This window comes from Lissotriton helveticus, chromosome 4_1 (genome assembly GCF_964261635.1).
Source record: "Lissotriton helveticus chromosome 4_1, aLisHel1.1, whole genome shotgun sequence".
NCBI lineage: Eukaryota > Metazoa > Chordata > Amphibia > Caudata > Salamandridae > Lissotriton > Lissotriton helveticus.
This window is the reverse complement of record NC_136063.1, coordinates 825,400,147-825,427,610: the sequence shown is the minus strand read 5'-3', so window position 1 is coordinate 825,427,610 and position 27,464 is coordinate 825,400,147. Positions and strand designations below refer to the sequence as shown.

General features: G+C 44.2%; 1 protein-coding gene across 2 annotated transcripts in view; it reads left to right on the top strand.

Annotated features, from left to right (window-relative positions):
- The first annotated feature begins 319 nt into the window (after positions 1–319).
- Positions 320–27,464, top strand: part of DLGAP1 (DLG associated protein 1) — a 620,950-nt gene continuing 593,805 nt past the window's right edge. For both annotated transcript variants that reach the window (XM_078687476.1, XM_078687477.1), the window contains exon 1: positions 320–1,279. In XM_078687476.1, the coding sequence (XP_078543602.1) occupies positions 320–1,279 (960 nt within the window). The remainder of the gene's footprint in view (positions 1,280–27,464) is intronic.

Genomic DNA, 27,464 nt, shown 5'->3' with positions numbered 1-27,464 from the left:
CTTTTCTTCAGCCGCCTACTCTGATATTTGGACTGCAGAAATTCTTTTTTCTGAGAAGCGTTTGGTCGATAACTGCAGAAATGATGATTTTGGCTACTTCCAGGGTTGACGAAGGCTATAGAATAGTAACACTGTATTTCTATGTATTGGCACACATTAATGAGAACCTAGACATGTCTACTGCATTTCTTTTTAATAGTAGTTTAGACAACAGCCTAAACGCATTCTTTCTACTTCCTTTTCACAGGTGTCTCTCAAAGACCTTCATGTTGCCTGACTTCATTCATTAAATGACGTGGATACAATCGTTGCATCGACAATGAAAGGGTTATCGAGCAGCCGCAGCCATCACCATGGTGTGGCGTGTGACGCTCCGTGCGACTCCATGACGCATCATCCAGAAAGGAAGCCATACTTGTTAAATCCAGTGGACCCTCACCCAGCGGATCACCCCTACTACGCGCAAAGGAACTCTTTCCCACCGGAGTGCATGATTCCTTATGCCGACAACCTTGCGTGCAGCACTTTTCCCAGGAGACATTACACCCCTCAACAGGACTCTATTGATGACTGTTCCCTTGTGCCCCATGGGTCCGTTGGTAAAGCCAATCGCATTCCACCCAGCCTTATAGACCACTTTGAAAGGCAGCTCCCAATCAATCGGGATGGCTACCACACCTTGCAGTACAAGCGAAGCGCCATGGAACAGCGTAGTGACAGCCCAGGGAGGATACGTCACTTGGTTCACTCTGTTCAAAAACTCTTCACCAAGTCCCATTCCCTTGAGGGGCCGACCAAGGGAGGTGTCAACGGGAACAAAGCGAGCCCTGATGAGGTGCAACCTGTGAGATATGGCAAGCGAAGCAAGAGCAAAGACCGGCGGCCCGACATCAAGCCCCGGTCCAACATGTCTGGATGGTGGGGTTCAGAAGACAACTTAGACAGCGATGTTTGTGGTTATCATGGGCCCACGGGGGTGATGACAATGGGGAGGTGTCCCGATCGGTCCACTTCCCAGTACTTCATGGAAGCCTACAACACTATCAGCGAACATACCTTAAAATCATCAAGAAGCAATAATGATGTCAAGTGCACCACTTGCACCAACGTACCCCTGAGCTTGCCCATCAACCTGGATTCCCAGCTAATGAAGAAAAGCTCCTGGTCATCCACACTGACAGTGAGTCGAGCCCGTGAGGTTTACCAGAAGGCTGCCCTCAATATGGAGACGCCCGCCCTGAAGTCTGAGCCGCAGGAACGGCCCTGTCAGTATCTTCAGGTATTGTATCGCATTAACTTCTCCTATGCAGCCATTACTGTTTTCAAGTGTGCGTTAGACACTGTGTGAAAAAAATTACATATATGGCTGAGTCGATTGTTCCCATAAAGCATTAAAAAGACCGCCCGTAATTGCTATCTCTCAAACTCAGAAAAGAGTCTGTTGAGCCAAGCACTTTCTGAATCACCCGGAAATTTGGGTGATTTGGGGTGGTTTTAGCTACGTTGCCCAGTGGTTGAAGAGGGTTGCCCTGTTGCCCCATACTGTATGCTGTGGAGGGAGGAAGGAAAATGTGAATGACAGTTGAACAGATCACTGGATAAAGAAGGCCAACATAAGCCCCCCTCTAAGTACCTATATATGCATGTATTTTTTAATTAGAAATTTGTTTCAATGCATGAGGATGTCATTTAGCTAAAGCTGTCTCTAGGCTAAGCCTAAAAGGTGTTTCATTTGATCTATATATTTATTTATTTAGTCTCAGAATAAATCTCATCTATGTTTTAGGTATTTTTCACTGGGCCTGATTCACAAAGGTTTTTGCACGTCAGTAAAATGTGTATGTGTTTCAAAATTCGTTATTGAAGTTCAAAGTGTGCTTACAATGGTGGAACGTCTGTAAGTAATGTAGATTTTTCCACTTTCAGGTGTTATGGGTGTGGGATGGGAAAGGGGAGTTCATTGGGCCTTGAGGTTGCCCAATATGAGGAATACCCACAAATCCATTCATTTGTGGGCATTCACAAACATTTTGTAGGTAGTTTCCACCCTGGCAACATGCATCAGACTGTTCAGTTGAAGACAATAGCAAATGCCATAACAGTGAGAGAATGGAATCACACTAAATTTTGCATAAAGTTAGAACATTACTCAGAAAGCGGTGTTCAGGTGGTCATGAATGGATTGAAAAGTTAGGTATATCTGGATGATTGGTCCCGCTATACTACAGTTTCAATAAATAGGGCCCTCTGATTGGCAGAGGGAGATATGATTTCTGGCTGAAACTCAGTGAAAAACGTTGCGGCTGCCATTACCGGACTCAGAGACGTGTTACCCGAGTCCTGAAGTTAAAACATAGGTATTATACCTGACCCTCAAGCACTTGTGGGCAAGGTGTCCGGATGGACCACCATGGAACAAAAATGGAGAGAAAAAACAATTGTGCCACGCTACTCCTGAGGGACACTGGGTGGCACTTCTATGAGTTAATGTGGAACTCTCACAGGAGCCACCGCTCAAGCTTCACCTCAAGGGTTTCATGTGACTGCACATTTTTTTGAGTGAGGTTTGAATGAGTCCCATAATACCCTAGGGGTAAAGCTTGAGCAGCCATACTGTGAGGACACTGCAGTACCAGAAACAATTAAAACAATAAATAAGTAAAACATGGGGTGCGGTCTTCAGGACGATTGGCGTCCATGGGGGGTTGGGTGCAGGGCCTGGCCAAAGGTCATGTGCAGCGGGAGTTGGCCACTCACAGCAGTGCTGGGCTTGCTCAGATGCAAGTCCCTGCTACCAACCCCTGGCTGTGCACAGCCAAATGCCAAAGTCTGCAAGGGAATTAGCAGAATATGATCAGAAACTCCAGAAATTCCCTGAAAAAAACAAAGGTTAAAGTGACATTATAGTTCGGTATTGTAATAAGATCTTACCTTACCTTAAAAAAAACAAAAAAAACAATGAATAAAACAAAGTTTAAAGTGACGTTCTAGTTAGGTAAGTTAATAGGATCTTAGCCTATGTTTAAAAACACTAGAAATTCACTGAAAAAAACAAACTTTTAAGTGATGTCATAGTTAAGTGTTGAAATAACACAAACACTAGTTTTTTTTAAAACACTGAAATTCACTAGTTATGGTTTGCAGGGGTATCTATAACTTGTGACCCTGCCATGCACTGCTTATGACTTCACATATTACGTCACTGATGACATCTCAAATAGCATCATTGAAGACATCACTGATTACATCATCCAACCTATTGCTCCTCATATTACTCAATACACAGCTAGATCATTAAAAACAACAAAGTATGTGGTAAAGGGCCCACAAACATAGACAGCACAGTTTGACTATATGTACATGTGTACTTATATGAAATAAAAACAGTCTGGTTCAATATGGTAAAATGTGTAGGGTGCACACTTTAGCTACCAGTAAAGCATTAAGTGCAAGCAGAACTTTATGTATACAAGGTGAAGACTGAGTGCAACTACTACTGTGAGTTACACATGCATGTTTCATATAGGTTGTGGTTTAATTCAAAGGCCTCTTGCCAAAACATGTGCAAAAAACCTAAAGCTTCTCCTTACCATACCTTATTCACCTGTGGATTTTTGTGCACATACTGACATTAAAGGGTTCTCATGTAGTACTATTGACACCCCAAACCCTGTGGGCACCCAGTCCCCTGCCATGTGCAGCCCGGGGTTCCGCAGGGCCTTGCCTCTGGCCTCCCACTGCGCCCAATACCCTACAGGTGCTCAACCCCCTGCTGTGCATGGACTCCAGCCACTGCCCTTGCGGGTGCCCAACACCCCCTCACATACGGCCGAAGGTTTAGGGTTCAGCACTGGGCTGGGCTACCTAACTCCTCCATAGGAAGTGAACACCCTTTCATTTATTTTTGTTTGTGCTGCCCAGGATCCGCGATTCCATCACAGATCCACATAGGGGAGAGGATGCACAGGGGCCACAGATGATCTGCGCATCCTCGAAATACCGAAAAAGTTATTTTTAAACCCCAACCCCACCCACATAGCCCAGGGCGTCATGGATCCCTTACCCTGCCCTCTTATGGGTTGCTTTTTAATTAATTCCAAGACACAGGATCCAAGTTCCCGGGTCCCAAGATGGTGGCTGCCACATTTCTCTCAGGTCACCACTGTGTAATATCTATAAATAGTTCAGGTACATGTAAATATTGTAAACCTTGACATACTTTTGTAGACTTACCTATTGATCTTTTGGACATATATCTTTCCCACACAATAGTCACATGGTATTCCAGTGCTTAATATATTAAAAAAAATAGTTAAGTGTTGTCCCAAAGATTCTCTCAGAAGCCCTTTCATGGCACCGCCAAATGTTGGGGTTGCCCAATACTAAATCTGTCCACTCTTAATTCTACCTCTTCCCTCTTTCAACTACCACCCTGCAGCCCTGATCTATTTTTACAGGTTCTTTTTCATCCCTGCTTTCTGCCTTTGTCACTGTTTTCCTGTCTTTGCTTTAAACCTACATTTCTAGGTCGAGCCTGGGCAGTGCATTCGCTGCTCTGCAAAGCATGCGGTATACAGGTAGTGACTTGAAGCTAAGCCCACACTCCACCCATATTTTTTATTTGCTTGTGTCATTTTCCACTGTAAAGAGTGGCTGTTCATTGGTCAATAGTGTTAGCAGTCCCTCCTTAGTACCGGCCTGTCTCATTTTGTAACCCCCATGGCTACACCTCCTGTTACGTGTGTTATTACTCGGTAGGCTTCAATTACAGCCTCCAAGCACTATTTTCTCAGTTTTTGTGTGAAATTCTGGTGATGAAAAAAAAGTGCCCTTCCCCAAAAATGAATGCTGGTGGGTTTACGCCTGCAACCTCTGGATCAAATAAAGCACTGGTGCTATGGTATGCTCTTGTATATGTTTCTTAAGAGATCAAATGGCCCCACCTACTATGAAGGTGACCAAAGGCACAACAATATATAAACTACAAACTTGCATTGAAATCTTAATGAATATGTATGCATTTACTGCAATAAAATCTTAATGAATATGTTTGCATCTGCTGCTCAGACCCATATCTCTTTTTCTGTTTGTTGTCCTCCTAATAGTAGATGTTAGTTTGGCACAGCTGAAAATTCTTCCTGGGTTTCAGTGTGACCATATAGCCAACATGCAGGGGATATTTTACAAGACCCTATCACCACCACAACAATTGTGATGGCGGTAGGAGCTTTGCCTTACTTACAAGGCAGCATTAAGCCTCTTAACGTGGCTTTACGCTGCCTTGTAAATAAGTCCCCCTTTCACGCTACACTTAGCATAAAAGGGGCGAGCAATGGGTGTTGTGGTGGGTGTTCCACCACAACACCCATTGATTTTGACGCTGCCCCTATTTACAAGAGCAGCGTAAATAGAAGGCAGCGCCAAAATTAAGACCAGGGAAAACCTGGTCTTAAATAGGCGAAACGAGGAGAAATGCTTTATTTTTCCTCGTTTTTGCTGTTTCCATGTGTGCTGTGTTGTGTTGCACACATAGAAACAGCAAAATGCCAATGCTTGCTTATGTGCAGGAATGTCCCCCTTCCTCCACATAAACAATTATTTTTAAAAAAATGCCGTTTTGTAACTTCTATGTGTGCTGCATTGAGCAGCACACATAGACATTATACAATGGCATATAAAGATTGCTTATGTACAGGAAGGGGGACCATCTGCACATAAGCAATCTTCCCCCCAACAAAGGCATCCTTGCACTATGGTGCAAGGGTGCCTGAGTTGACGCTAAGCAGCTTAATTTAGCACCAGCGATGGGGGAAACGCAGGGTGCACCATATTCTAGTAAATATGGTGCAGCCCTGCGTTTCTAAAGGGACGAAGCGTGTGGTTAGCCTTCCTGGCTTAACGACACGCTTCGCTACTTCTTTGTAAATATGCGCCATAGTTTGCAATCTGTGTGAATGTTAGCTCTTTATGATCAACAATATGCTCATTACAATCATGATTTATTTTTTGATTTTACCAATCATTATTCAAAATGTGTATAAGAAGTGTTTGTGTGCTATAGATTGCAGTAAGCAATTCTGATTCTTTAGCAAGTGAGTGTTTGTGATTTGAATTAATAATTTGATATTTTCAGGTAATGCAGTTTCAATTGGGGTGTGTCCAACATGTTACGTTATGTTATGTTAAATGGGATTTGTAAAGCGCGCTGACACCATGGGTTTCCTGGCGCTGTAGGACAGAGGTGAGGCTGAGAACGGAAGAAGCGGAGTTAGCAGGGTGGGGGGAAGAGGAAGGTTTTGAACAGCTTCCTGAAATGAAGGAGGGAGCTACTGGATTTGAGGGTCAGGGGAAGAGGATTCCAGAATTTGGGGGCCAGGAGGGCGAACCGACGGCCACCGAATTTGTTGGTTTTGGTTTTGGGGACAGCAAGCATGTTGAGGTGAGCTGAGCGGAGATTACGAGTTGGGCGGTGTGGGTTGACGAGCAGGTCAGGAAAGCGGGGCTGGTGCAGTTGAGGGATTTGAACGTGAGGCAGCCCAGCTTAAAGGCCGCCCTTTGTTCTATAGGTACCCAGTGCAGCTTGTGCAGCAGGGGTTTAGCCGACTGCCATTTGGGGGTTTTGTAGATAAGACGGGCTGCTTGGTTCTGCACGACCTGGAGGCGATGAAGTAGTGATTTTGGGAGTCCGTGATACAGGGAATTGGAGAAGTCCAGGCGGGATAGTACCAGGGAGATGATTACCTGGATCAGAGTGGCGGGTGGTAGTAAATGCCTGACTTTGCGGATTTTACAGAGCTGGAACGTGCATGATGAGATCACGGTACCAACTTGAGGTCTGAGGTAGAGTTCGGCATCGATGGTCACATCGAGACTCTTTACCGATTTCGCAGGGATCGGGGGGGGACCTAGTTTGTTGGGCCAGAACTGCAAGCCCCAGTGGGAGGAGCTGGATCCAGGGAGAAAGAGCTCAGTTTTTCCAGGATTTAATTTTAGTTGATTGCACTTCATCCACTCCTGGATGTGTATCATAACGGAATAGAAATTGTCCACAGCGTTCGAGGAGTTGAGTGGAAAGATGATCTGCAGACCGTCAGCGTAGTTGTACACTGTGATGTCCCAGTTTTGGAGCAAGTGGATCAGGGGCCGAAGGTAGAGGTTGAATAGTAGGGGTGACAGGGAGGAGCCCTGAGGGACTCCACAGGTCGTGGGAGTTTTGGTCTCTGTGTAGGGGCCCAGGCGGACGGCTTGTGTTCTGCCGGTCAGAAAGGACTGAGTCCATTTGAGGGCAGGACCCTGGATGCCAGCCTGTTCGACACGGTGAAGAAGGATGTTGTGGTCAACCGTGTCGAACGCGGCCGACTAATCCAGGAGTACGAGAGCCCGAGGAGTCCCTGTATCACCGTTCCTCCTCAGCGTGTCAAGGACTGCTAGAATGACGGCCTCGGTGGAGTGGGCTGGCCTGAAGCCGGCCTGGTTAGGCTCCAGGTGGCAGGAGGTCTCGATGAAGTTGGAGAGACACCGAGTGACGTGGGCCTCCATTAGTTTGGAAAAATATGGCAAGAGCGATATGGGACGATAGTTGGAGAGTTCCACTGGGTCCGCACCAGGTTTCTTCAGGAGAGGCACTAAGATGGCCTCTTTGAAGATGCTGGGGACAGTACCCGTGCTGAGGGAACCATTCAGCAGGGGTAAAATGCAATTGGGTAAATTGAGACAGACGTTCCGTAGGACCGAGGGGGGGCAGCAGTCTTTTGGAGAGCCTGATTTTACCCGGGTCGCAAGTTCAGCTAGTGAGTTGGGGTTGAGGGGAGGGAAGTGGGTGAAGATCGATGAGTTGTTCAGAGGAGTGTCTGGGGGGAGTGTCTGAGGGAGGGGGGGATGGAGTCCTTAATTTTAATGATTTTCTCAATAAAAAAGAGATTGACATCCAAGCAATGATTGCAACGCGGGTTAATTTCCAATGTTTTATTGATAAAAGAGATTCTGCCACCAATATATGGGAAGCAGCAGAGTCCAGGCCAACTGATCTGGAAGCTCTGCACCCCAAGAATTCACACAAACTGAAATGTTCAATGCCATCATTTACAAAGAAATAGCAAGGCAACAATGCAGCTTTCCCTTTTAAAAAAATACAGATAAAAGGAACCACATGGAAAGAACAGTAAGATAAAACAACTCTAATAGATTAATAAAGAACAAAGGGCCCGATGTAGGTGACCATTACCGGGCAGTAACGGCCGAATTCGGCCGTTACCGACCGGTAAATGGGTCATTGAGATGTAGGGGACCTTTTTTACAGAATCGGTAAATTTACCGAATCGGTAAATTTACCGATTCTGTAAAATACCGAATCGGTAATTATACCGATTCGGTAAATCTCACATGTAGGTGGCACTGCAAACAGTGCCACAGGCCTTTAGGAGTCGGTATTTTACCACCCAATCCAATTGGGTGGTGAAATACCGACTCCAGGTGTGCATGCACATCTGTGCATGCACACCTGTGCCATGTGACACACAGACATGCCCTTAGGGCATGTATGTGTGCCACATGGCACACATGCCTGTAATTGGGGTGCCAGAGGGTGTCAAAGTGACACCCCTGCACCCTTGCAAAATTCGGTATTTACCGATGTGGTAAATACCGATTCGGTAATGCCCATTGATTCCTATGGGCTTCAATGCCCATAGGAATCAATGGGCATTACCGATTCGGTATTTACCGAATCAGTAGATACCGATTCCTTCCGATTCGGTAATAATTACCTACATCTGCCCTCCTCTTTTTTACCACTTCTTAAATACCGATTCGGTATGAATCGGTATTTAAGAAGTGGTAAAAAAAGATTTACCTACATCGGGCCCAAAGTCCTTTAAGCAGTCTGCTTTTTCAGAGCTTGGGAATTTCCACAAAACTTTCTCATGAAATGCATACTCTAAAATTGTCTTTGGTTTTGCTCTTACTAGAATGGAATGTTCCAACAATTGACTCCAGAGGAATGGCCGCCAAAATGAATATATGTGCCAATCACACTACCACACTCCCCTCTCTTGACCAAACCAAACTCCCTAACTGAGACATCACCCTGACCTTCATAAGAATCACTCCTGCATTCTGCTCCAAAACTCACCAAACTCAGAAATCACAACACTCCTCTTGATTTTAGCAATTCTAATTGGACCAAAATAAGCAGGTCTAAGAACTCCAGTTTTCTTGTCTTAAACACTGTCACCTAATCTTAAATTCCCTTTCTTGACACAATGCTTGGCATCATACCACATCTTGTATTTTAACTGATGATCCTTTATCCTTTTAGCATCATTCCAAAGTTTCATACCAATATTGAAAGAACCATCACGCAATTACAAGCTTAGAACCAGCATTGCAACCCTTAAGACATGCAAAAGGAAACACAACTGTCACATCAAAGAGTCCACATCATGCTACACAATAGCCTTCACCAATCTGTTTATGTGCTCAACTAAACCATTTGCTTCAGGTGCATAAAGAGCCATTCTATAATGACTAATGGACAGATTCTTCAACAATCTTCTCATCTCTTACAATACAAATTAAACTCAATTGTCTGTGATTTAGGGATGTGCTCATAGGCAAATACATTTACTTTAATCTACTCTTAGAAATTCTACAACACTCTTAGTGGTAACAGCATTCACACAGGTCCAGATTTATGAAGCCTTTGTATTGTCCTTGCGTTGCTTGCTTGTGCTGCATTATGTTACATTTCAAGCTGAGAGGTGTTCCATGGGTGGAGAATGGGCGTTCTCATGCATCTGCCCATGAATTTTGGTGCATTACACAATTTACTAAAGCTAATAAACCTGTGAATATGTCATTCCCCAGTGAAGCTTAACAAGAGGAAATATATTTATTTTTCCTCGCTATTTCCTCATTCCACGTGTGCTGCATTGCGCAGCACCCATAGAAAGTGGAAAATGTCTCTAAAGACTCTTTCTGTGCAGGAAGGTGTACTTTCCTGCACAAAATAATCCTGATTTGACCATCAGGTTCGTGGCATTCTTCTGGACCTACTTATTGTCAATTGTGAAGAATGCCTCGAACCTGACGATCAAGTTGGCAGAAACATGTTGACCAACACTTAAGTGGTTAGTTCTAACCACTGGGGACCTTATTAAGATGTAACTTTGTCCACCAGGAGTTAGTTTTAATTCACACTTTATTCTTAAAAAAACATTTTTGCACTCTGCCCCCACTCCCAATTACATTGGATGACCTAAAAAACACCTCACGCTCCTCTCCTGTGGGAGAGTTGTAGCCCACCTCTTGCGACACAGTGTGTAAGAGGGAACCCAATGATGAAGCATGTCACCTTTGGGTGAATGAGGGTTTTCATCTTTACAAGAAGAATTGTTCATTCCCCTGACTTCACACTTAATTTTAGCATATTAGATAGACCATCCGGTGTCTTTTTGTGACCTACGTGACTCATGACATCCTGTTTTCTTGATCTGAAAAATTTGTTTCTTGCCCATGTGTCTCACTCACCAACTTTTCGACACATTGTACTCTCCAATTTTGCAAGCTCTTGCCAAGTGACCATATTTGCTGCACCTTGCACGCAGCATTGCAAGCATAACAATTCAAACTATTAGACAAGCCACTGAACTGCCATACTTGTAACATTTATTTTTCTGCACATTTTCAACATTCAGTTTTATAGTCTCTACTCCTCTTCGCTGGACCAATGACTTTTCATTCCTCAGACATAGTCTTGTGCTCAATTCTTACTCCACCACACTCATCAAAACAATATGCATCTCTTTAATCCATTTAGAGACCTGTTCCATCCCTTCCACAATGTTCACTGTCTCACTAAGAGATGGAGTATGGATATTAACTTATCTTGCACCCCACAGTTGTATGCCAAATGTACACACCAAACTTCTATTTCATGACACATAATTCCCAACCCTTTCCTCCTTAAATTGTATCTGGAGAAGAATTTATGGTGTTCCAAGACAACATTAATATGAGGGCCAAAATTCGTTTCCATTATTCTAACGGATGTATGTCAATACGACACGGTGTTTACACCGCGCTACCATTACAACGCAGGTATGACAACGCAAGTCGTTACAATGACTTGCGCTGTAGGTGCTGGACTTAGGAATAGTACGATTTACTATTCCAACACCAGCCTACGCAACAGTAGGGAAGGTGTTGGAATAGTAAATCTACTATTCCTTAGTCTCTAGCGCCATCCAGCGCAAGTCATTGTAACGACTTGCGTTGTCATACCTGCGTTGTAATGGTAGCGCGGTGTAAACCCCACATCGTAATGGATGTTCCCCATTCTAACCGACATCTTATATTCATCCTTGAGTTCACCTTCTCTGTTGCCAACAGCAGGTTCATGTAGACTTTCATAAATAATGCACCCCTCAATTCCTAATTTATGTAGAGACACCCCGTGTTTCTTGGCAACAGAAAACTATTCTCCTCAATTGCTATGAGATAAGCATCAAATAACATATTTCATTTGTTCCAAGGAAGAAGGGGTTTTCCAGCTCCTGACAAAACGTTTGGAGATTGAGACATGATAGATGCCACCATACTAAGTTTCTAGAAAGCAATAAAAATAGATAAAATGGCAAACTAACATAACTAACACAACAAGCTAAAGTTAAAACAGAGGTGATCGGATTTACTCCTCAAGTAGATTCTCCTTAAGACAAGGACCATAGGTAAAATTGTTGCACAATTTCAACCCAAATTGAGGGTTTTTTGGAATTAAAGGTTGTCTGCAAATATAGTAAATTAGATAATCCATACAGGTGCAGAATGTCTCTGCAACCCAACAACCCACAACACAGGTTGGTTTCCAATGTTTATTGGTAAAAGAGATGCACCCACCAAGATCCTGGCAGCAGAAAAGCAGAGGCCAACTGAACTACAATGTCTACACCCCAACAATCTAGACAAATTGGAATGTTCTGTGGCAGCATTCCATAAAGAACTAGTAAAGCCACAGCAAATTGATTACTGCATCTATAAACGAATTTGATACTACAGTTGCAGAAACTATTAAAATATTATAAAGTTGAGTACAATTATAGTAAACAGTTTACAATGACATATGTTTGTTTTAATCGCTGAGAAAGTGGCAGTCTGCCTCTTTTTGTGGTTATCCACACACAAGATTCTATTTCTCTTCACTTAGAAGCGCCCATCTTGCTCCCTATGGTAAAATGATCCTTACTCAAAGCACTCTGGTTATACCACTCAGGACAGTTTTTTAATCTCCACAGTGCCTTCAACTGTAAATTCCATTGGAACACTACAGTCTAGCATTGGCAATCTTCTTCAAACCATCAAGGTGAGACGCGCATATAAGGGGGGATGATTCTTTTCCCGTCTATCGGCTAAGCTTTGGACTCCCTCCTTCATGAGACGCATAACCTTATTGGTTGTATTGCCTTTAAACAAAAGAATCAAGCAATTGTCTTTCCAACCACCTAATGCTTAATGGTTGAATAGTGAGCTCTTCTGCATTCTCTTGCACCAGATAGGATAACAGTGCACATTATTAATTTTTAACATAATATGACAGGACCAATATTTGTAACTAAGTGGTTTGGGAAAAAGATAAAAAGCTGCTAGCTAACAATGGTGGCCAATAATAAGACATCTGCAGCAAACAACAACGGGGTTGTAGGAATGCTTGAATTAATCGCAACCAATGTCATTCACTCTGGACTGCATTCCTATCCATCTTTGACCACTATGCCACTCTGGACAGAGACCAGTCATATGCAAATCAGTCGTAGTCCTGCTTCAACAGAAACTGTCATCCCAGGTCCCCTCCATTCGGGATCAGAAGGAACTCCTGAAAATATTATTATTGAGCATCTCTATTAAGGTCACAAATGGCTCCTCTCAAACAGAACATATTTTGGGCAGACCATCAATGCAAAATTGCAAATGTATGGAAGGTAGTATTTTAATTTTCAGACAGATGATGGACCATGAGGTTTCCTCTTCACCATACCATGTTTCTGCAAAAGAAACAATTGATCAGACAAAACCACTCTCCTGACATTTTCATGAAAAACGATCTGCATAATTTGAAAATATTTCCAGAAAAAAATCTTTCCACTTTCACAGCTATATATTTAACAATATGGATGCAGTTAACACACTGGAGGGATGTCCTTTTAAATCCATTCCTCCAATCTGCATCATGTCATGTTTGGCGAAAGACACCTGCCTATGCGCTCCTTGTGTAATTCTGAACAGTACCTAGGCCAATGCCTTACTCAGTGCTTTTGTCGGCTTCTGCACTTAAATCGCAACTTCAAATAAGTTCTTCGTTTAACACTTGTTTTTCTAACAATATTGTGCTTAATTGGTGTTGATGATTCTGGTGTTACTTGAACTTTACATAGCAGGATTTGTCATTTGTAATTTTCTTCTCATTGAAGTGAAATTTGTCTGACACTTTTAAGTGCAGTGACATATAAATAGTTTAGTATTTGGTTTCTATAAGCACAGTTACAGCAGCGTTCATTGGACAAATGCACCTATGTGCTCTTTTTTAGCATACCAAATGTTATCACCCATTCAGGGGACCACAGCAAGTTGGCACTATTGGGGCTGGCATAATTTCCCGTGCATGTCCCTGGGTACATCCCACATTGGCTCTCCAAAATGAACTATGTACAACCCCTTCAACACTTGACTCTCAGTGATAGTGGTAGTGGCCACACTACAATATGCATATATTCAGAATCTGTTGCACAGAGTCACTGTACAGCGGGCAGGTGTACTTCCAATGGTGACTCTCCTCCTGCCCTCTCTCTCATTCTCTCTGTGGCTGGGCAAGTCTGGTATGGGTCTCAAGCACAGGTTCAATGCTCCCACCTCTGAGACAGTCAGTCTCTCAGTATTAGGTTTCTAACTAATTTGTGAGTCCTCGTGGTAGGCCTAGGTGGGACCTCAGCACACATCAGTCTGTGTCCTTCCTCCTCTTAGGGAAGACACACTGACCTTGAGGGTACTGGCACTCTTCTTTGATCCCTGGTGCCACTGTAGGACCACATGCTGTACTCAGGAGACAGCTGCAGGCAGGAAAGAAAGCCTGCCTCAGAGAGTAGGCCCTCTTTCGGGCCAATGAAAAGCCCACAGGTGCTGGATGGATCCTTCTTTACCACATGCTGTTTGGTGAGTCAGTAGATGAGCTGGGCAGACTTCCCAGGGGTCGAGGTTGCTATGCAATTTGGTTCACTTCTAGGTGCTTTACATTCTGAACTGAGGTGACATAGTCCACTCCGACGCACCTAATGACAGTACCCCTGGCAGCCACACTTATCTTTGTGATGAGAGAGTTTATTCCGGCGCACAGTACGCAAGGGCCTCAAGGCAGCAGCTTCTGTCACAGGGGCACTGTGCACTTGTACATGTGATGGGCAGATGCCACAGGCCTGGAAACAGTACATCCTTCAGTAACACAAACCGCCAAGGCATACTTGGATGAAGTGCCACAACTAGCCTCAGGCAGGTTTCACTAAGGCAGTCCGCTTGAGCATACTTTGGCCAATGCCACAGATCCTTCACTTTAGCAAGGGTGACAGCTCTGAGCCAGGAGCACAGTGGTCACACTCACAGAGGTTTCTGATGGAGGGGACCTCAGCTCAGATGTCCACTTCTCTTGGCCACACTGGTAGTCAGCTCTTCCTGCAGAGTAGCCTCACTCCTTCCCTCTTCTCTCTGACAAGGTGTTTCCATGTGTTCCAGGACTGGGGGAGAGCTCGTGCGTCAGATCAGTCTCCAGTTGATGTCCCCTCACCTCTGAGAAGCTGCCTGGCAGACACCAGCTCTGGCTGCACAGCTGGGTAGTCTGTGGATCACCTCACCTTGGGTCAGAGACAGTTTGGAATTGGAATATTAAGAGTCAACTGTTGTCACTTTTCTATAGATACATCAAACAGTAGATGTGTATTCTCTGTCTGCACTCTCTGAACTAGTTTGGGTAAATTCTCCATTCATGTGTCCTTCTCAAGCTGTCTTCCAGAATCAGCTTGCGTTTAGAGCGATGATCCTCACAGAAGGGTCATCTCCAGGTTGGATGACCCACAACAGAGGTACATAGAGAGTGTGAGCAATTCGCACCTTTCCACCAACAGCCACATCAACAATGATGAGAAAGAATGACAATGTAAAGGACCCTTCACATTCAGGACAACAGAGACTGCAGTCCCACCTTTCACCCCCACCAACTACCAATTGGCAGTGCTCAGGATAACTAATCGGCAGCCCTCTATAGCAAAATGTATGTTATGTTCTTCTATATTTCCACCTCATGTTAATCTGTCTGTGCTTCTCGAGCCAGGCAGGAATGTGGAACTTTGTGCCAGTATGGTTGGAGATCAGGGATAGAGAAGAGAGAATGCTGATCAAGCTGGTGGTTGCCAAGTTATTGTACACTTATAATAAAGCATTTCACAAGTTTACTGGTGTGGAATTACATTACAATGTTGGGGACGTTTGGAAATTGCTGTCGAGTAACTCTGAGGTGAGTGACTGCCGCACACTACCTTCGTCGGATGCTCTATCCTGCTCTGCACAAGTTTACTGGTGTGGACTAACATTCCAATAAAGACCAAATCGAATTTCTAAGGGGATACCACTGTCTACCCTTTTCCCCCTTTAGTGACTAGGTACCCTCTCGCCAGTCTCAGGAGTATCAGCAATACACTCCCTCAGGCTGGAAAAGTAACATTATCTCCATCTTGTGTACATGAACATGCCAGGGGCTTTCAAAAGGTTCACTTGGACACCCACCATGCATGCAGCATGCAGACTACACTGAAACATACAGGCATATGTGCTGGGATGTTAGCACAAGGATTAGTATTAGCCTGTAAAAGTGGAACTCTACATGAGTGGCCCAGTAGGCCACCACTTCCATGACACAGACAGAAACATTCTGTGGAATCACTAAGACATGGTATGCTGCCACCACCACACAATAGGCTAAAACCTGTATAAGGTAGTACTTTGCCACTAAGGAAAGCATGTTGTGCTCTCCTCCAGATGCAGGACTGTACTCATGCTAAGGGACAAGCCTAGGCCTTTGGACATATGCTAGATTAGCGTGAGGCAGAGGCCAAAAAAAAACAGATGCTTTCAGTTGGGCACTCTGGGCAGCACACACAACTGTACACCATGCAGGATACATTCCTGTTTTACCACCAAATGTTGTTTCCTTCGCCAATAAAAGGCATCAAAAAGTACAAAAGAGTTATTACTCAAAAATAAATGGAAGGACTTTATTTTCCGCAAGCCTGTATTCTAGAATGTAGTGTCTACTCACACTCAACTGATGCATCCAGCACAAGATCAGAATTGCATCTTCCCTTTCAGGGGTCATGTAACTGGCACAAACCAGCATTAGCAATAGCAAGCCCCTACCCTAGTTTTTATATCGTAAAAATATTTTCGCAGTGTTCTGAGACCCTCCTGGAAGCTTTAAGGACACTTGTAATTGTACGTAGCTGTAAATGTGCGTGTGTGTCGGTGCATGCGTGAGTGCGCTTGCTTGCGTGCATACGTGTGTGCGTGAAGTTTATCAGTTAACGTGGTTTATTAAATATACATTTTTATTCAGTTGCCATAGCTTTTGAAGCTATTTGTTATTCTTTTTCGAATAATCACAGGAAAAAAAGACACAAGCGGTTTCATATGAGGAATAAACTAGAGGGCTGTATTTGCTGCATTAAGCACTGCAAAATGTAAATCTGTCCTGTATATGGGGTATTTAAAATATGCTATCAGTCGAAATGTCAAGTATGTTTCAAGGCAGTGCACTAAATAAATATTTATTTAATATGTATTTGACAGGAAGTAGAGATGCAAATGAAACTGGATTTGTCTTAATTGAAATGCCAGGCAGCCATCAAATGCTCATCTTAAAATAGCTTGTTCTTTTTTTAATCTAGAAAAATGCGAGCAGAAAATCTCTTCGGCAGCACACATCCATGCATATATATTTGATCAAAGAAATAAGTCAAGCCCAGAGTTTGAGGACATTTATTTATTTATGTATTTAATTATTTAGATCCGGGGGCTTCTTGGCACTTCCAGAGTTCGGACCTCTTTAGGTCTTGGCAAAACAAGAAAAAAAGGATAGACCTTGAACAATTTCCTGAATGTCAATTACTTGGCTGGTGACTGACGACAGAGAGGGAGGAAATGTCAGAGCCAGGCAGCTCGAGCAGTGAAGATCCAGCCCTTCCAAGTGGACTCTCTGGAAGGCGCAGATATGAAGCAAGCAATATCTGTCTGTCCAGAGGTGCAGAATAGTGGCAAATGGTGGAAACTTTGTGGTATCCTGCTGTTGTGGTAACAGTGTTCCTATATACATGGTTTCTAGCTGCTTAGCCAATGTTAGTGTTCTGTGTGGAATGTTGGTGTGATGGACATGATTGGAATGCTTAGGAGCCTGGTGTGAGTGTTGACAGTTGAAGATGGGCCGAGCAGCAGGCAGGCTGCCCCTGGTGGGGTTGCTGCTCTTGATGTACTTGTCACCTTCCAGCTGTTACATTTTGATTCCACACAGAACACTCACATTGGCTGAGCAGCTAGGAACCAGGTACACAGGAACACTAATAACACAACAGCAGGATACCACCAACTTCTTCAGGAAGTAAGGGCTTTTTGTGAATTACACCTGGTGCTTTAAGTGACATGCACTATTGGATGGATGGATGATGTTACAACGCCTACCTTTACATCGCAAGTTTTACAACGCATACCATTACAACGCATAATGCTTTTGGGCGCTGGATAGTGAATAGTTTAATTTACTATTCCAACTCCAGTCCCCGTGGACACTAGGGAAGGTTATTGGATAGTAAATTAACCTATTCCCTATCCTAGAGCGCCCCCAAGCGCTATGCGTTGTAATAGTTTGAGTTGTAAAAGTTGCGTCGTAATGGTAGTGCGTTGTAAAAGTTTCGTTGTAAAGGATGTTTCCCTATTGGATAAGTAGCCAGAGGACCTGGAATGAACAGCATAAATATATTTCTGTTGCACAATATTTTAAAGTGCATCGCAGGAGCATTCTGTAGCTGCGGGGAACAAGTCAACTTTACCTTGGTGAGTCCCAAGTACTTTGACTGACAATAGTTCCGCCTGCATAAAATCATTGCTTCTTCTAATCATATATGCTGGATTTGAGTAGAAAGCTCAGAGTCCATCAAAGATTTCAAAGTTAACAATGCTACATGTTTACTTTTACGCTGTTTAGTGGACTGAAATTCAAGATGTGATTAAGCGTAATGTGTAACCTCTTACCCTCTAGAGTAAGATCAGCACTCGATGCTTTACGTCAATAGACTGTTGTCAAGAGAGTTTCACTTAAACAGGGGCGGGTTCTCCGTTTGAGCGGAGGAGCGTCGCCCCACTTAAAAATCCCCGGAGATGAAAAATAAAATGGTAATTAATTGCCATTTTATTTTCCATCCCCGTTCCGAGCCGAGCATCAGGACAGGGGCAGGGCTGCTGCTAAGTGACAGCAGCAGGTAGGTGAGTGGGGTGGTATGGCACTGTTTAACACCTTCGCTGCGGCGGGTATTCCGCCGCAGCGCTAACGGTCGCGGGGGGCGCGCGGCTCACCTGCGTGGGTGACAGAACCGTTCCGTCATGGCTCACAGGTGAGCTGTGCTTGTGACGGAACGGATCCGTCACGGCCCCGCCCGCTTAATGAAACGCGCCGCGCAGGTGCGAAATCAGCGCTGCGCAGGTGCGGCGAGCGGGCCGTGACGGAACCGTTCCGTCATGAGCACAGCTCACCCGCGAGCCGTGACGGAACGGTTCCGTCAATAGCGTCGAACAGGTTAGAGTGTGCATGTCTTTTTGGCCGGGCGTCTTGCGACAGGCAGCCACACATGCTCACTTTAAAGAGCGCTAACCCAGCTGTCTAAAGACAGCTGGGTTAGAGCAAGCCAAAGCCTCCAGAGCGCTGTCGAGCGCAGAGTGAGGCCGCTCCCACCAATCCTAGGGCTGCTCTGATGCTGGTGAGAGCAGCCCTATGATTGGCCAAGGGGGTTGCGGCATCCGGTTCCTGTTGCGAAAAAAGAGGCCCAGAGTGAGGATGTCGCAGAGTTCAGGTAAGTTTAAAAAAAATGTTTATATATTATTTTAAGCGTGCGTGCCCGACCAAAGCCCCCTCTCCTCTCCCCGTAGATGCTAGCCTCCACTGGCCACAAGAAAGGGCCTTTGTCTTGTTACTACTTGCTTTTAAGAGAGGTGCATCTATTCTGCCACAGCTATAAGACAGGTTATAACCAGAGTTGGATTGGGATCACAATTAGGGCCAGACACTCCCCAAAAGTGGCCCATATTCCCCGATCATGAGCTTCCATGAAACACCATTTGGTTTGTCTCATTTCACTCATTTTTGAGAAATGTTTGGTAAATTAAGCCCTTTAAAGCTAATAGCCAATAACATTGGTGAAAAGTAGAAACACTGCATTTTGGTTGAAAGGGGGAGGTGCAATAAAATGGCCCAAGTGCTACAGCATCACATCTGGGTAAAGGTGCCACCTGTCTGGTTATTTTACCAGTATATGAATTTGTAATGTCCTGACTGGTATGAAAATGAAGAAAAAGCCGATACTGTATTTGTCTGATCAATATGTACTTTAAATAGTAAACAGCAAAAGTACTTTGGTTCTAAAGCTGCCCTCATTGTCGGTGACTTTATCAGGACCGACTTCTTACTTCTTCCTGGACTAAAACTCGACTAAAAGTTGGTATCAAACCAACTGGCATTTACAATGTGCAATATTTAAAAAGTTCATAACATTCTATATTGAAATCGTTTTTTTTTAAAGTATTTAATTATTTTACTTTACTTGTGTTGCAAAGTTAATCACAACTTATAGTTTGGTTACTTTTTATTTTTGCATACAGATCTCTCCCTAGGCAGCAGAGCATTGTACGAAGGATCATTTGAAATCAGAAGGCAGTAATGTATAATGCTTAGTATCAGGGCGGAAGTGATCAGTCTTTTGTGCTTTCTGAAATGGCAAGATAAAAGAGGAAATGATGCCTGGGTGAGAGTTCCAGATCTAGGGAGCCCAGCAGGAGATCAACGGATTCATGGCTTTGCTTTTTCACCAAGAGTTCTTCCAGAATCCGGACTGATACGCTTCTGGAAGGAGGGGAGCTATTTGCAGTTCACCTGCCTTTGTTGGTGGCACACAGGTTGTTGTAGAAACGTAATCCCCACAGCGGTGCCTGATCAGGCACCGCCTCCAGTTTGGGGATAACGATCTGCCCTCCGCCCGACAGGCTTCTTGAGCCTGTCCGAGGAGGAGCGGACTCCCCCTGCAGGCGTCTGTCGAACCCCCTGTATCCTAATACGGCAGTCAGACTGATGCCTCAGATGTTGGGCGGAGGGCCACAAACAAGCTGTCGGATGGCGTTTGGCCGACAATGTAATAGGGCCCATAGTTTTTTACAGTGATGTACAATTGAATGGAATTTGCCCTCTAAAACATTACTATTCTTATGGACCCCCAATGTCTTCAGGGCAATCTTTACTGCGCTCCACAGAATATATAAAGCCCACCATAGGGGACGCGCCTTTCATTATCGAGCGGCTAAACTGTTGAAAGATCTCCATCTTTTTCTGAGACAAACATCTAGTTGCCTAACCTTCAGAAAAGCAATTAAAATGTTAAGTAAGACTATGGTTCAGTCCCCACTTTCCTTACGTCTTTCTTCCCTAGCTTCCTGCTCTCGCACAAACTTCTTATTAAATTACTTTGGACCTGATTACAAGTTGGGATACTCCGTCACAAACGTAACGGCCATCCCATCCACCAAATTACAAGTTCCATAGGACATAATGCAATTGTAATTTGGCGTACAGGATATGAGTCACGTTTGTGACGGAGCAACCCTGTCTGCCAAACTCCTAATCGGGCCCTTTGTCTTCAGCATCAGTACCAAAAAGCCCATTGTTTAGTGTGAAATGTATAGGCATTGTTTCTGGGATTTATGTTTTGGTGTGTTTACATTGATATTATCATCGTAATATGCATGGGATTTTTTTTCGCAAAGGGTGTGTCTTGCATTTATGGTAAATACTACATTTAAGATACGCCACATTTGTATATTTTCATTGTAATTACAACTGCAAGAGCTCTGAGTGAGTTTGCAGGGGGAGTTTCAGGGAAGGAGTGGCTTTTATGGCATTTTCCTGGTGGGCTGCAGACTACGGGGCTATTCCCAGGCTATTATGACCCTACAAGGGCCCCATGGTCCTATTGTAGTTGAAGCCTCCTGCAGTGTGGGGTTGGTTTGAACAGTTTGCCAAGACTGGTTTTAGTTTTTAGCCTGGTGCCGGTGAGTTTAGTGATGGAAAACCCACCAGTGGTAATAATCTGGTTGCATTAATTTACACAGATTTGACACTTTAAGTAACAGTGCCTTGGCAAGAAGTTAAATAGAACGACAATCGGGGCAAAGGATGACCTATTATAGTAGCCAAGCACTACATTTAAAATTCTGGCAGGGGTTTACGTTGAATGATAGGTTTCAGGCTTGTCAAATTTTAGTGTCCTTCTCCTCAGTACTGAAATGCTAATCAGTCTAAAAAACAAATACTAATTCACCAAAATATGAATTTCCTAAACTTGTTTTACGACCGTATAGGGTTGAATAACAAGTTCATTTTGGTTAAATCAACTAATTTTTTTTAGTGGATTGCTTTTCCTGCAAGAACCAAGACTCATTTTGTTGTAAATTGATTTTCTTCTCATGTATGCTTTTTTACATTCAGGTGAATTATTTTTGGATAATATAGGGATTATTTACAAATCACCATCCACGACCCGTACAGGTAAGAGCGGTGTGGCCCGGTGGGGGGGGGGGGATTTCGACAGACGATAAGGGGAAATAATTATTTATTTAATTTCCCCTCATCATCGTCATTTGAACACCAGTCGTCACCAGAACCCCCCCCTTCCCCCCTCCCCCCACCGCCCTACTGTTCTGATCTGCATGGGTAATATCTGAGAAAGATGTAGCCCAATTCACTTTTAAACAAATACATACAGTCCTACCTATGGCAGAAGAGAAAGGGAGTATCTATTTGGGAGCTGCATCAAAAAGTAATATGCAGTATTAGGATTATATGAGTTCAATGTGCACAATGTAATTGGTTCTCACAAAATCTTAACAACTCATAATATTCCACTTATATCTCATAACAATGCCAATTTTGATGCAGATGTAAATTGACCTTGAAGGTGAACACGCATGAGGCATGAGTGAGACTATGTATGTGTAAGAGGTGCCTGTTACAATAATGGTGTTTCCAAAGTAAATGTTCATTTAGGGTCTTCACTTTTACTTTAATTTATATCTAAAATAGCATCACATTATTGGTCTTTAATACTGTTAGGATTGAATGAACAGAGGAGACTTCCCTGGTACTCTTGGATTCACCGTAGTTTCTGAAAGGTATCACAGATAAAAAAAACCTGTAAAGGGTTTGCCTTGAGATTAGATGATCACAGAGTGTGTTGCCTGTATTTCGCATCCGGCTATGGTAATGCAGGATGGCACAGGCTTGTTAACTACTCTCCCTCTAAAAGCACTAGCGTGACACTTTGGCAATGCTCTCCGGACATTTCCCAGGAATCATTTCCTCATTAATAGTGATAACCCAGCGTTGCTCCTCCCTTGCATTAGGATTTAAATCTAGCTCCTGTTCATCAAAACACCAAGCCTGTTTCTTTTGGTTACAAATTATAATCATATATGTCAGTCCATTTAGTTAAATGGAACTAACTTATGACTACAATTCCCATAACACATTAGGTTTCAAATAAAAATCCACAGCTGAAATCATGGTGGTATCCTGATGGTAGCAAGGTGGCAACTCACACAGCATGCTTTCCAAACCAGCAATGATGAATGGCTTGCATCCTATATAGGATAATGTGTTGCTAAATATACTACAGAGATTAATACAGAAAGAATAAATATGCTTCTTTTTAGGCCTGGCCTAGAATCTCACCAGCTTCATGTTTTCCATGGTGTGTAGTGGGTAGAGGCACAATTTGAGTGATCTTTGAACAGGCCAGTGGATGAAGAAGGCTGACCGAAACCCTTCTTATACAGGCATCTATTTGTATTCGAATTTTTTGGGGATATGGGTCAGCCCACTTTCCCACTTTTGCACTGTGAGCAGTAGTACTTTGATTGATGACAGGTGCACATCTCCCTCAAAGGGAGCGTGCTTCCGGGCCAAGGCTGCTCTGCCTGGGCTGCTGGACTATTCCATTTTTGTTTTTATATTTTTGCCAGTTAGTGTTGTATTTTGCATTTTTGCAAAAGAAACTTTTTTAAATTGCTCGTTTGCCATGCAAGAACTATTGGTTTTCTCAATGCTTGTTTTTAATGCAATATTAACTGGATATTTGTCTGCTTCATATTTGTTATCACGCTCAGGTCTGGAGATCCTTTGGTTTGTCCTGCTTTATTTGTCTTTTACTTTGTACAGCAACCTGTTGTCATAAATACCATGCTGATATTTCCCATAAGAAAACCTTGCCTGACATTTTCTGTTCTATTCCTCGCAATCTGCAGCTTCAGCAGTGTTTAAGCAGTAATGCCTGCTTTGCATTAGGCCTTCAGCCCTTGGTAGTTTTCTGTGTGATTGACAGCTGTGTAATTCCCAATGTGTCTTTTTGCTCCCATGTTCAGCAGAGATAGGAGTCACCCCAGCTGACTTGTACACGAGAGCGCTGTGTTCAACACTGCAAATCAAGGCAAATGCAAACTGAAAGGCAATGAAACGCATTGGTCTTTCATCCAAAGAACATTCTACCAACTCCTATATAGACACTGAATGTGTTTGTTATCAGGAAAATAAATAGTTAGGGCAAGTCTCACAATTAGTGCTTTATTGTCGAGACTATAAAGTAAAGTGTTCTACACAAGTCCATTTTGTTTAGTTCGGTTAAGTTGTTTTCCAGTAATGTAATGTGACGTCTGGGCGAGGGGTGGACAAGGCAGAAATACACGCCGAAGTCCTCCAGTAGGTGTATTCTGCAACTGAAACATTGAGCCAGCTTGAGCAACCTACCACAATTAAACTTTGTTGAAGGAAAGTTCTTGGTATGAAACGTTTAAAGACATCATGTATCTTTGATTTTAGTTGTGAATTTATTTTCTTGGAGGCATCTACTTTTTAACATTATTAGCACTTTCAAAAGAATGAACCCCAAATCACAACATACATTCGAAATCAAAAAACAGAAAAGATGCACAACAATGACAATTTGGGCCATTAGGAGAAGCATAGACCACATACTCTTCTTGCGTGAAGAGGGCTGTATACATTTTACCCTAGACGTTCGCCTCATAAAACGAAACTTCATTATACATTACTTCACGTTAATTACCCCTACCTCCATCCCTAAATTTACTGCCCCCTTTAACATCCTTATCTTGCAACTGTAACTCCTACCCGGGCATTGAACTGTCAGCCTTTACAACAATAAACACTTTGACATTCCTCTATTATCATCTAACTAACTCTTAACTTTTCCTACCTCCAGGTTTAACTTTATTACCACCCCACCATTGTCCTTTTCTGACCCCGCCTCTAGGAACCTTCCCTATCACCGCTCCCTATCAGGATCTTACCTAAGGCCTCTTTTATCTGAATCAAATATAAATGTAACCCGTATGTGGCCTCAAAGCTCAGCTCCGGATGTTCCACCCTGCCAAACCTCTCTTCCCTACAAAACATCCTCATAACTCTGTTAATCTTACACCGGGCCTTATCATTGGTGGCCAGCCTGGTCGCCCCTCTCCAATGCTGCTTTGGAACAAATTCCGTCCAAATAACAAAAGTCCCTGACCACTGCCTCCTAATTTCCAGCATGTCATTGTTCATCTCTTTCAACAGGGCAAGGTTTCTATATACCACTAAATCATTTTCACCTAAATGCAACCCCAAAATGTCAGGACATCTGTGCCTCCTCAATAGCTGATTAAAGCAAATTAAAAGTTCACACCAACGTGCACCACCTTTTCCATGCAATTTCACTGTAAAAAGCTGCTCATCTAGCCCAAGGTTGCTGCCTCTGCCTTTCCGTAGTTCATGTCGTTCAGACCATTTAATAAATTAATGTTCCACGATCCATATTGACAAATCACTTGCTTCCTGCCCAGCTACCGCATCTGAAAAGAACACAAATGTGAGCTACGGAATTGACGGCATCACAAACCCCCATCTTTTTCCCCGCGCACATATTGCCGGAAGCAGCGTGGTGACCATACGCCCAATGCCATAATCCTTTCCCTGCCCCAGCCCCCTTAGGTTGCTTCTGTGGCTTCACACGAAACCTGGGCTTCATCCTGGACTCCTCCCTCTCGATGACCAGACAAGTCAACGCCGTATTGTCATCGTGCTTCAACACCCTGCGCATGCTCCGTAAGATCTTCCGCTGGATCCCCACCGAAACCAGGAAGACAGTCACCCAGGCACTCGTCACCAGCCGACTGGACTACGGGAACACCCTCTACGCGGGAACCACGGCCAAACTACAGAAAAGACTCCAGCGCATACAGAACGCCTCCGCACGACTCATCCTGGACATCCCTCGACACAGCCACATCTCGACCCACCTGAGAGACCTGTACTGGCTCCCCGTCAACAAGAGGATCACGTTCAGACTCCTCACCCACGCACACAAGGCTCTCCACGACATGGGCCCGAAGTACCTCAACAGCCGCCTCACCTTCTACACACCCACCTGCCAGCTACGATCGGCCAGCCTCGCCCTCGCCGCCGTACCACACATTCGCAGAGCCACCGCTGGAGAAAGATCCTTCTCCTACCTGGCGGCCAAGACATGGAACTCCCTCCCCATCCACCTACGGCTGACCCAGGACCACGTCTCCTCAGGAAGCAACTCAAGACCTGGCTTTTCGAGCAGTAACGGACCCCTCTCCCCAGCGCCTTGAGACCCTACCGGGTGACTAGCGCGCTTTACAAATTGATGATTGATTGATTGATTGATCCTAAAGGAGAGTGTCCCGAATTCCTTTGAGTTTCCCCCATGCTTCCAAAGGCACCTCACATGACCCACAGAAGCTGATGAGCTGTCACCTGAGACCCATCTCCCCTTTTTGCCCCACTAACCTCCCCCCACTTTGCTCCCCACTGTACTGGACACAACTCCCAGGACAAAAAAACAAGAAGTCTCACTCTCTCTCCTAGTGTTCTCTGATCTGTTTTAGATTGACAAATACACAACTCCAGCCCCTCCTCCTGTACTGGACACAACTCCCAGGACAAAAAAACAAGAAGTCTCACTCTCTTTCCTAGTGCTCTCTGATCTGTTTTAGATTGACAAATACACAACTCCAGCCCCTCCTCCTGGCCTTCAACATCCTCCGACTTGAAGCCCAGGATATCTTTCCTACCCAGCAGTTCTGACACCAGAAAAGCCCTAATACACATCCATGAGGTGAGAGTCGAGAAAAGACCCTTTCTCCTTGTTCTGTGTATATCTGCAGAAGCACAGCTAAATGTTTTCTGAACAACCCTCGGCTACGAGGCCGCCGACCCCTTTCCCTGGACCTGACATTCTCCTTCACAGCTTCCTGCCTAAGGCATCTACCCCCATAAGAGTCTGCCCATGAATGCAATACCCGCCAGTTTCCCAAATATCTTGACCCTTGAAAACCCTTTCCATATCAGCGTGAGGAAGTACTGTACTACATCCTCTTCCCTGCCCCACTGTTCTGATCTCCACTCAGCTTCCCCCACTTGAAGCACGTTCCAGGCCAGGGCATACGCTTTCCTTATGGATATGGCCAGGGACCCTACCACCAACTCCAGCATCATGGTATCATCGTCCTGTCTTTGTCTGCCTCCATGGCCAACCCATGGAACCTCTTCCACTGTGAACGAAAAAACAAAGAGTTTGCAATGTCATTGTACACCTGTGGCATGTGCTGTGCTCTGAAGGCACCATCATGCTTCAAACAACAAACCATGAATACTCGCAGCAGCTTAAGCTTTTTATCCCTTGTGCACTGCCTGTTTACCATGTGTACGATCGACGTTATCCACTCTGAATAATACCTTTCTGTGCACCAGTTCCTGTCCCCACAACGTCACAGCGACAACTAATGGGAAAAATTCCAGGAAAGCGGTACTCCTACTCCCCTGCTTCCATGCTGCATCCCATTCTTCTGCACAGTACCTGCCCTGCTAGTAAAGCCCAAATCTGAGTATATCTGCACATCCTACTGCCATTCCTGAGGACTACCCATGGGAATCCCATTGAAATCGTCCAGGAGCCTGCACCATATGTGCAGGTCCTGCATCATACCTGCAGTTAAACGTGTGGGATGATGCGTCAAGGACAGCCCCGCCAAAGGCATGG